The sequence below is a fragment of the Rhagoletis zephyria genome, unplaced genomic scaffold (genome assembly GCF_001687245.7).
Source record: "Rhagoletis zephyria isolate East Lansing unplaced genomic scaffold, Rhagoletis_zephyria_1.1 Rzeph_scaffold_00763, whole genome shotgun sequence".
In the NCBI taxonomy this organism is placed as follows: domain Eukaryota; kingdom Metazoa; phylum Arthropoda; class Insecta; order Diptera; family Tephritidae; genus Rhagoletis; species Rhagoletis zephyria.
Window position 1 is genome coordinate 184512 of NW_016157847.1, and position 10801 is coordinate 195312.

General features: G+C 35.9%; 2 protein-coding genes and 1 long non-coding RNA gene across 6 annotated transcripts; 2 read left to right on the forward strand and 1 right to left on the reverse strand.

The window, feature by feature from the left end:
• Positions 1–384: 384 nt before the first annotated feature.
• Positions 385–2378, reverse strand: LOC108361443 (uncharacterized). Its single transcript, XM_017614060.1, has 4 exons — positions 2293–2378; positions 1790–2212; positions 896–1683; positions 385–810 (listed from the first exon to the last, which is right to left on the reverse strand). The coding sequence occupies exons 2-4, from the start codon at positions 2208–2210 to the stop codon at positions 703–705; spliced, it is 1317 nt and encodes a 438-aa protein (XP_017469549.1). The 5' UTR covers positions 2211–2212; positions 2293–2378; the 3' UTR covers positions 385–702.
• A 664-nt stretch (positions 2379–3042) lies between these two features.
• Mettl2 (methyltransferase-like protein) lies at positions 3043–4290 on the forward strand. Of its 4 annotated transcripts, XM_017614064.1 has the most exons (3): positions 3077–3324; positions 3387–4226; positions 4265–4287. In XM_017614064.1, exons 1-2 carry the CDS (start codon positions 3152–3154, stop codon positions 4204–4206), a joined length of 993 nt encoding a protein of 330 aa, XP_017469553.1. In that variant the 5' UTR covers positions 3077–3151; the 3' UTR covers positions 4207–4226; positions 4265–4287. The 4 variants fall into 4 exon arrangements, with proteins under 4 accessions (XP_017469554.1, XP_017469553.1, XP_017469550.1 ...); XM_017614065.1 differs by having other exon boundaries at positions 3043–3182; positions 3387–4290; XM_017614061.1 differs by having other exon boundaries at positions 3387–4290.
• A 1154-nt stretch (positions 4291–5444) lies between these two features.
• On the forward strand, positions 5445–10362 carry LOC108361445 (uncharacterized). Its single transcript, XR_001847304.1, has 3 exons — positions 5445–5593; positions 7011–7361; positions 10351–10362. It is a non-coding gene; the product is annotated as an uncharacterized LOC108361445 (long non-coding RNA).
• Positions 10363–10801: the final 439 nt, after the last annotated feature.

The following is a 10801-nucleotide window of genomic DNA, read 5'->3' on the forward strand; positions in this document are numbered from 1 at the left end:
TACCTTAAAGAAGTTACATGTATATCGTCCAGCATAATAACTGCGCTTACAAACAAAAATAAATTAAATAGATGACAACCTTAAATACATATGTTTGTATGTATGTATATCAAAGTTGAAAGCTCGAAGCTCTATTCTAGGTGCATACATATGTATGTACTTATGTATATATTACACAAGGTTTGATAAATTTCAAGTTTAAGATAAAACACTAATTAATAATTACCTAATAATTAAAAAGTGAAAAATGGGGAAATCTCGAAATAATATTTTGTATAAATCTTGAGACTTTCGAAATTTTTAATTTTTTTTTTTCAGTTTAAAAGCGTAAATGCTCGTAATACGTACTAAGTTCTAAACGTTATGTTTATTCTATTACAAATGTGAGTATTGTCGTAATTTTAGTGTAACTAAGGGGAGCAGAGTGATTTATTGCTAAAATACTTTCAATACATATAAATTAAAATATGTACGTACATACATACATACATACGTTTCAGCAGCGATAGTGTTGCTTGCAAAAAGTTTTTTTGCATCTTTTGCAAGTAATAGGAAAATTTTGCCATCATATCACCAATGCAAGAATCAAACTCAAAACTGTTTAAGTGTACAGCTGCTTTAAAAATGATAAACCTAAGATATAACCTATATCACTCTCTTAACCAGTTTGTTGCCAAGTTGCTCTTCCTCCGCAGCGCTAACTTAGCAAGCAAGTAGATAATAATAATTACGACAGAGGCGAATTTTTTGCTCAGATTGCATATAACAATAAAATGTTATCCAAGATTCGGCAGCCTTGACATGTTCCTCCTAAAAATAAAAATAACAAATAAAATAAAACAATCAACATATTAACTCAGTCGCTTTTTTCCGCCATTTTATGTATTATAATTACCTCTAGAAATTCTTTTTCAATATCTGCATTCAAAAGCTGTAGTCTTATTGGCTCCGCAGAAGTCGGTATTCTACTCTTCACTATGTCTATAGCTTTTAAAATAAAATCATCTTTAAATCCTTCGCAATTGCCGAAATTTGCAAATTTCAGGTTTTCACAATTTTTCAATAGTTCTAGTGCATCTTTTGGCAGTTTCCAGGAATATCCCAAATCAAGCACCTCCAAGTGCCGCATTTTGCTAAACATAGCCAAAGAAATGTAGACAGGCAGGTTATCTACCGCCAAGTAGAGTATCTTCAAGCTTGTCAGCTGTGAAATGTGTTTGAGGTCACGCGTTGTCAATCGATAGCCAATGAATATGAGCTGCTCCATTTTTTTGTTTTCTGCCAGCGCTCTGAATAGAAACTTCGCCTCATATGGCCCGCAGTTGCACATACCAAAGTTGTGTGCATTGGTAGGTCGCGTAATTACGCCTCGATCGAACTCTTTACATTTGGGACATTGAAATGTTTTGAAATCATTAATGACTAGCGCTTTTAATCGAGGTAATGCTCCTAAAACTTGGTACTGTCGAATTTCATTCCAATTCAGTTCCAGTTCCTCAATATATTTAAGATTTCCTACTATTTCTAGTGCATGCTTTGGAGCAAATACCACTGGACTATTGCGTATTATCAGTTTGCGCAGCCTATTGTTTTTGGCAATGACGAGCAATTGTTTGGATTCAAAACTGGATGCGCCTTCCATCTTTAATTCCTCCAGAGTTTGCAGCCGATCTAAATGTTTGCCTACAAAAATGCATACACAGATGTGTCAGCAACGTACGCACGAACATAGAATTGTGAAAATATTTAAACATTACACATAAAAAGTAAATATTTAAGGGCAACTTACCAGTTATTGTAGTGTATTTGAAATGCAAGCGCTTAACATTTGGCAGTGGCAATAAATTGTTTATGTCTTTATCTAAAAATCCATATAGTTCTATCCGTTCGATACTCGGATGATCGTGTCGCAGCATGTTGAAGAAGAATTTGTTGTAATATATGGAACAGGTTTCATCGAATTTCAGCGATTTGATATCTTTCAAGGGAAACAATTCTGTTCCGATCAAGTGACCAAAAATTTGAACGAAACGGTCATCTAAAAGTGTATCGTCATAGCCTTGTATGATAAGTTTATGAATGTAATATTCGCAGTAGATTTTTGCAAATCGCTTGCAGACGCGTGACCACATCCCTTGTGCAACTCTTCCCATCTTTTCAAATATCGCCAGTAAACATTCATCATTCAGTTCTAAAATTGACTTTTCCATTGCTGTTTTGAAAGAAAAAAAAAAAACAAAGTCATACCCGCAAAGATTTAAACTTAACTCATATTTTACTAAAGAAAACTACCTGCTGTTTTTGGAGTTACAATTTTTAAATTCAACCGTTTTCAATGATAGTGATCTGAATACTGCTGCTACATGTTTGAAGTTCCATTCTTTTATACCAGGAATATACCAAAATTAAATGTTCCAGATACTGCTTTTAACGAGCAGATACATACATACATATATAATCAGGTATGTGGAACTATCCCTGGGCGCGATTGTTTCCTTTAGATACATATGTATGTGTATATGTATTTGCATGCATTGATAGTCGGAAGGAATCAGGCAGGTAATTCCTTTGTGGCCAGTGATTTCGTACAAAAACTCTGAAGACTTCCGAGAAGTGAGCAGCTGCATGTTTTCTGTTACTAATTTACAGCCAGAATGTCATTTAACAACAGCTTTGCAAGAAGCTTCAAAAGCACTGACGGAATTCCAACACAATTTCCATTTAGCCATTGCTTTTTCGGCTAATCGAAATAAAAATAAATTAGTAATGTAAATAATTAGTAATGAAAAATAAAGTAGTAAGTAGTAAAACGTAATTTTATGAAAGCTCTTTAAACCTACTTTATTTTTTAGGAATAAGGCTAATAGTATTTAATTCAATTAACACTTTGAAGCTTAAATAATACATGTAAATTACAGAACTATTTCCGGTTCTATTCACCGTTTGCTTCCTTCCAGCAGCTGTCAGCAGAGAACGTTTACGTTCTCTGATCAGAAGAAGCAGCAGCTGTCAACGCATATATGTAAACATGAGGAAAATACGTCTACTTATTTATTTGACATGAGTACATTGGGAAATGAGGATAATCCTGCGGAGCTGACTGACACTGATGAAGATAAGCGTCCAAAATTTGGAAATCGCTTCCTGACTGATGACAATGATGTCTTTAAGCACAATGCTTGGTAAATATCTGAAGTTTACATACAATTTTACTTTGAAATGCCGTCAGTGCTCAGAGTGGGAGCACACGCGCTATCGGAAGAAACCAGCAGCTGGTGGTAGATTCTTAAACAATCCACGTGATGTATATGAATTTAATGCTTGGTATAGCTTTTTAATTATCGTACTACTAATCATATTATTCGCTTATTCTTAACCATCCACAGGGACAATGTGGAATGGGATGACGAGCAGGAGCGTGCAGCGCTTGCGGCGGTAAGCAAAAATTCCACTGAGAAAATGAAAGCGGAAGATAAGGAAAAATTTCAAACCGATGCCGATAAATTTTGGGATTCTTTCTATGGAGTGCATCAAAACCGTTTCTTCAAAGACCGTCATTGGTTATTTACGGAGTTCACAGAACTTGCTGCGCCGCAGACAGATAAAGTGGAAGAACCCAGAAGCATATTCGAATTGGGCTGTGGTGTGGGAAACACTATATTACCTATATTGAAATATAGCCAAGAGCCGAATTTAAAAGTTTATGGCTGTGATTTTTCTGCACGCGCTATTGAAATACTACGCACGAGCAAGGAATATGATTCCAAACGATGCGAAGTGTTTGTCATGGACGCTACCCTTGAAGAATGGCAAGTTCCTTTTGCTGAAAACTCATTGGACATAATTGTGCTAATTTTTGTACTATCTGCAATTGAGCCGGCAAAAATGAAACTTATTGCTGATAACTGCTTCCGTTACTTGCGACCAGGCGGCTTGGTGCTTTTCCGTGACTACGGGCGTTATGATATGGCGCAGTTGCGTTTCAAGAGCGGAAAATGTTTGGAAGATAACTTCTACGTGCGTGGTGATGGTACAATGGTTTACTTTTTTACCCAGGAAGAGGTACGAGAACTCTTTTGTAAAGCTGGTTTCGTAGAAGAGCAAAGCATTGTGGATCGACGATTGCAAGTCAACAGGGGTCGAATGCTTAAAATGTATCGGGTATGGATACAAACGAAATTCCGCAAGCCGGTGAAGGAAAATTAACAACCCTCCGAAATGCCGAAATCCGAGATTTCCTTTTATATACTGCTCAAAGGTTGAACCTTTAATAAATTAAAACAGAACAATAAATAAATGCGAAAGTTTATGATCAAGCGTAAAAATTGCAAAAGTTGCACCAGAAAACGCAAATCGCTTTCTAGAAATAATTTCAACTTGCTTGTACACTGCCATGTCTAATCGCACTTCATGATTCAATAATACAAGGTTAGATAATTATTGACAGCTGCGGTTTGACACTCCCTTACAAAAGGTTGCATTTGCGAAGGACAGAGAAAGGGCAAGAATGCAATCCCTTGTTGCGAAAATGGTAGTAGAAAAGTAGGCAATTAGTAGTGAAATTCCTTTTGTAAACTCTAATGTATTTGCACGAAATCTGGCATTTTAAACGTAATATTGATATATCTACGTGAATTGCGTAATTTATGTGCTATTTAGCTGTATAAAAACTGCAAAATTACTCAAAATTAAAATAAGAGCACTATGAGATTGATGTAAACATCCAATGCTTATGTTTCCATAAGTTAAATATGCTTTATATGCATATACAAATAAACATATTGCACGAAAGCTTATACTTTTATTTCACACCAAAGCTGCACTGTTTCCATGTAAATTTGCAAAGAAGCAACACGGTGTCGCTGCTAAGGGAGCGGTGCGAGAGAGACAACTGTCAGTTTATCGAACCTTGTATTATTGAATCATGATCGCACTTTATCAAATTTTCATTTCTGCTAAAACGCTGTCCGCTGTCAAATCGATCGAGTGTTGCCGTGTGACACAGTTTATGGCATATTTGCAAAGAACGTAAATGTATAAGAACAAAGAACGTAACTCTATTCTATATATATATATCTATGTATGTATATCTAGATTTACGTTCTTTGCCAATGCAAGGCATATTCATACGTGGTGGAGTCAAATTTACGTGTTTGTTGTACATTCGTGGTAATTCAAGCTTCATGATTCAAGCTTTCATTGTGGGCATAATTTGTCATTGTAATTTTAGTTTTTGCTCTATTGGTGCCACCTTGTATAAATTTCTATTCAGCCAATCTGACCGAAATCAAAGAACGTAAATTTACGTTCTTTGTTTTAGATTCACCTTCTTTGGTACTTTGGGCACAATTGTAGCCAAACGGCAACGCTGTCTGTCAGTGTTGTTCGTTTATGACGAAAAGCGAAAACCTGATAGCAAAATCCGAGTCAGTTTTCGAGTGAATTTCCAGGTAAACGGGGTTTGACTGCGGCAAATTGTTTGCAGCGCCGCGTCATTGTTGTTGCTCTTTGTGTGATTGGGAAAAAATTTCCATAGATAAAATTATTGTATCTAAAATTTACAGTGCTAAATCATAAATAGAGCTTAAAATTTGTAAGTGCTAAGTGATAATTCACAAGGGCGGTGGCTGCAAATTGACGAATTCGACTTAAAAAGCAATTTATGTGTGGAAAAATTGATGAAAAAATGTGGTAGAAGACGGGTGATTCACACACATCCATATACAAATACAATTGCACACCTGCGAATGTGGTGTACAAAGTACAACAAAAAAGAAATGTACCGAAAAGGAAATTGTCACAACTGCATTCGATATAAGTTACAAATTATTCTAAACGCGATTGGATTCTTGTTTAATGGAAAAATTGATATTTCGCGCTATTAGAAGACGCGACAATGGAAAATCTGTGAAGTAAAGAACTGAAAATCTTGTGATATAAATATTTCTAGCAGCGTCTTTAGATTTTGTTCAAGTTCCACAACTGTGTAAAAATTGGAACGTGCTACATTTTTGTGCATATTTTCTTACAAACTGCAGTGAAAAATCAAATAAACGAAAAGTAAATAAATGTGAAGAGCACCAGAGAAGTGCTATAAAACAAAAGTGAAAAATTTAAAATCATAAAAAATATTCAATAAGATTATTTCCCATTTATCGTTTATGCCTTCAGTTTACGAAAAATTTGTTATGTGAAAACTGTTCGCGAAAAATGTCAAATTTGGAGTGAATAAGTTCATGTCGAAAAGACAGAAAATCAAAAATAAAAGCAAGGCCGTAAAATGTGCGAAGAAAATCGGGAAAAGCATGCAAAAGAAAAATTAAAAAACAAATAGAAAATCGTCGACAAAACATAATTTTGATTCGGAAAAAAATGTCTTGCTAAAAATTTAAACTTGGTTTTTATTCCCACCTGCTTACAACCGATTAATATTACTTATTTAATCAATCAGCTGCCTATCTGGTTACTTCCCATTATTACGTTTCTTACACTTTTGAAACTATATTTATCACGAGTTCCTTGGTATTTGAACCTAATTTATGTGTGCAAGGCAATGAATTACAACCACAACAACCAAATCTATTGCTGCACATGAATAATAAAAAAAAAAACAATGGTATAAGAGCTGCAGCAGTAGAAGTAGTCCGCAAAGTGGACGTCGGGGCGATTGCAGTAGGAAAAAAACCAGCATAAACTCCTCAATCGCAACCACTACCGCCACCATCGTCATACACTTGAATGTGTGAGGAGCAATTCTGGAATTGGATTTCAGTTTCGGCTTTATTACCAGTTTGCTTTAGATACATCCATACATACATATGTATTTTCTTTCCGGTCTTACCTGAACGCACCGACCATTGCGTTCTACCTGCTCGTCGTACTCTTGCTTGATTCTCGCATTCTTTATACACGCATACCTACATTTCACATGGTGGAATTATACCATGTACATTTCATAAATTAATTTTTCATTTCTTTTGTATAACCATTTTTTTTTCGTTTCAATATAGAAACCTGAGTGTATTTGAAATATCTCCTAAACCCGCCTGCATTTTGTGTCGGCGGTTGTGTTGTACCCCACCAAAAAACCAGGAGTAAGAAGTACATACATACATACATATATGAGTACACTTTTTTTTAAATTGTGTTCAAGACCTGCAAAACTCTTTCGTTTAAGACTAATAAAGTACTTTTCCATAGAGCGCTGAGTTAGAAAATAACGAAAGCAACCAAACAAAATTTCGGATCTAAAATTCATTTTTGTGGATTTACTGCTTGGGGTTGAGAACTAATCGCAAAACTGGCGGAGGAAGCAGCAGAAAGCGCCAACAAGATGAGTTGGGGAACGCAACTTTGGGTGAGTATTTGAAGTGTTTTAAAATTGTTGCGAACGTATAAAATCCTTAACGGGTTTTGCATAAAAAGTGAGTTTAAGCTCCGACTCGATTTTCAGTACAAATTCTCGAGCTTAAGCTCACTTCATCAGCGCAAAAACTGAGTTTGAGCTTAGGCTCACTTTTAATGCATGAGGCCCATACACATATATTTTTTAAACTTAGGAGTGTAATCATTTTTTGTTAAGACCTAATTGTAAATGCTAAGTATGACATAGCTTGGTATGGTTTGGAGGCGTTGCTTTTGTTGGAGGCCCGGATTTATTCTAGTTTGGAAACAAAAACCAAAAAGGGAATAAGGAACATCAAACTCGGATTCTTAATTTCCCCAAAATGTTTAATAGCATGATAATAAATTGATTGTTAATGGTCATTTCTTGCCTACAAAGCTCCTACTTATTTGACAAAATTTAAATTTTAAATAAAACATTTGAGTTTAAATTGGTTTTCATCACTTTTAACACATTCTCTTGCTATAGAAACAGAATTACGTTTAATGACACTCCATAAGACCAACTAAATTATGAGACACAAATTGTTGGCTATCCACGCTATGGCGTCGACGTTCGTTAATTGGCTACAAACGACGAGACGCGTCAGGCTGGTCAGTCGGGCAGCACAAGGTAGTTTGTATTGCAAACTAGGAATGGCCAGCAACTGAGTACAGGCCGCAGGGTACTTGAACGTTCTTTATTCAAAAGATCGATACAAACAAAAACAGGGAAATAAAACGAAACACGAAAGATATAAAAAATAGCTAAAAGTCAACAACAAAAAAGTATTGTGAAATAAAAAATAACTTTGCTAGGCAAACAAATATGGAGTTTTAAATTTCTTTAGATTTTTGAATAGCCGTGGGTATTCTGCCGGTCTGTAATGTGTTTTGCATGCCGGTATTAGCATTTTTGGCCCGTGGGCAGGACTTTGTTGGCACTGCTTCCCATTCTACGTTTCTTCGATTTTTTTTTAATTTCGTTTGGTTTCGCTTGTGTATTTTTTTTGCAATACTTAAGAATTATAAAATATTTTTGCATGTGTGCTTTAAGCAGCAAGTATATGTATAGTACATAAAAATATACATATTTTCATTGGCTTTTAGTTCGCTTCATTTGTGGCTAAACTGGTTATGTGGCTTTTATGTAAATCTGCTTGCCGTCTGAGCCATAAGTGGCTGGCTGCTTGCCATTTAACAGTGTCTCTGACGCGTTTAATGCTGCGTCGCCTGTCTAAAGTTTTTATTACCTGCCTTCGCGTTCTTGGCCATATTTTTGCTTTCTTTCCTTCCATCGCAAAACGTGTTCTACGTTAATGCAAATTAACGTTTCTTATAATAAAAGACAGTGTTGACTATTTTTGAATTTAACGTTCAAATAAGTTAACTTTCTTTTCAATTGTGTACATATTTCACTATTTAATTAATTGCGCACACAGTTATTGTTCGAAAAACATTCGCGATCTCTTTTACAGCGCCACTCCCGCGTCGTTTGCGTCGCTAATTCCCTGCCTAAGTATATTGCGCTTTCGTGTCATCTACTCCCTCCAGCTCACGTGACTCACCCCTATTACGCTGCCCGCATTTCCACTCAACTTGTTTCGGTCGCACACAGCTGGCTGCCTAGCCTGGTTGTCCGGTTGTCCGGTTGCCCGCCTACCTAGCTTGCCTGCCGTGCGCACATTTATTCCATCTTGCTGGTCAGCCTTTTCATTGTTCTGAGTAAGTTATCTGCTGTCTGCCCCTACTGTTGCTGCCGGCTGCCTCCATATGCCTGCATTTGGGGGTTGTTTACTTCCGTATAGCTACTCCTATGTGCATTGTGCGTGTCTGCACTGGGTAGTGTCTCTGCATGTCGTGCGTCACAAGCATTTCCAACATTCCATATGGTATATCACTCGTCTAGACTATCTGATTTCCGTGTTTTATCGGCTGGTTTTTGAAGTGGACGCTCGAATTTGTTATTCCTTTTTTTGATGGGTTTATGTACATACTTATTTATTTGTGAAGCTATATCCGCAAATTCGTATTTAATTGCTCTATTGCAGTTGAATTGCATTCACTGGCCATTTTGGTAATGAATTAAGTGCCTACGCTGGCAGTGGAAGGCCGGTCGAATGTCAATAAGTGCACTCAATGTTAATGAGCACTGATGCGGTCGCGGAGCACCATTTATGTATACAAAAGCGTCCTTCGCTGGTGATTTCGGGTATGTTGCCTGAAAAGGCAGGAAATTCGCGCAATTGAAATATTGGAAAATTTATATTCGTTTAATGGCTTTGAAATTTTATTAAGTTCAGTAAGAGCTCTCCATGTCAGAGCTTAACCTCAATAATACCGGCATGCATAAAATAAAGTGGTGTGTACTTTTACCAGACCCACTTACCGACAAGTATTTCCACGACAGTCGGGTCTATGTCGGGTCTGTCACTCCAGCAACACTCCCCAAAACACATGTATTTCGATCCACTGTATTTCTTAGGTCCGTTTCGCTCGTAAGCCTCCTCCAACATTCTCTTTCTCAACCTTTCTGCTCTTAATCAAATTTCAAAACCGTTAAATATAAAATTTTCTATCAATAGGCAGTAGCGTAGTTTTCCTCACCTAATAATTTCATTCTAGTCTGTAGGAGTTTTTATAATCATAGACTCAATAAACATTGAATTTAATTGAATTGAATAATTTTTCGGGCCACTTCAAAATTGCTCATTATTATAGTTAAAACGGCATTCCGAAATTTTTGCAAACATTTTTATTAAAAAGTATGAATTTTTTTTTGAAAATTTGATGACAGTTTTAAACTTCCATTTATATAGTTTTTGTTACAGAGTAAACTAAGTAGTACCTACATTAAAAAAAAAAAAATTGTTTTATTAATTTAGAAAATTTTAACTAGCTTTAAAAAAAAAATCGTGATCAGGTTTGCGTGGTCACATACGAACGTAAAAATCTTCAGGTAGGTAGATATGAAAAGATGATTAAAATGAAAATTTCTCTTCTGGCTGCACAAATTTCTGCACGTTTGGTTTGAAAATAAAATAGTCGATTAATTGTGTTAAATTTCGCATCAAAGTTTGTAGTTTCCTATACTCCCCACAGCGAACCATGGCTGGCAGGCAAATTCGTGCTTCTAGAATCGAAAGCGAAATAAAATGCTAAAATACATACATACATATATGTTTAAACAATTTGAATAAATAATTAACAAGTTGCTCGATCAAATTTAATAAAGTGGAAAGAAATCGAACATTTTTGACACAAAAACGCAACAAAAAAAAAAAAAAAAGAAAGCAAATAAATGAATTGGCAACAACACTGCCACTCGCGCATGTGACTATCCACTTAACGTTGCGAGCGCAGAATTGACACGTGTGTCAAGTTAGCACTACACTTTTCGCAATTGGAAAAGTTAACT

Excerpts from the sequence above, each read along its gene's own strand:
- LOC108361443 (XM_017614060.1), bottom strand. The coding sequence starts at position 2,210 with ATGGAAAAGTCAATTTTAGAACTGAATGATGAATGTTTACTGGCGATA. Across the intron at positions 1,684-1,789 it reads CAAATACACTACAATAACTG|GCAAACATTTAGATCGGCTG; the intron begins GTAAGTTGCCCT and ends GCATTTTTGTAG. Across the intron at positions 811-895 it reads TTGAAAAAGAATTTCTAGAG|GAGGAACATGTCAAGGCTGC; the intron begins GTAATTATAATA and ends TTTTATTTTTAG.
- Mettl2 (XM_017614061.1), top strand. The coding sequence starts at position 3,152 with ATGACAATGATGTCTTTAAGCACAATGCTTGGTAAATATCTGAAGTTT. Across the intron at positions 3,325-3,386 it reads GTATATGAATTTAATGCTTG|GGACAATGTGGAATGGGATG; the intron begins GTATAGCTTTTT and ends AACCATCCACAG.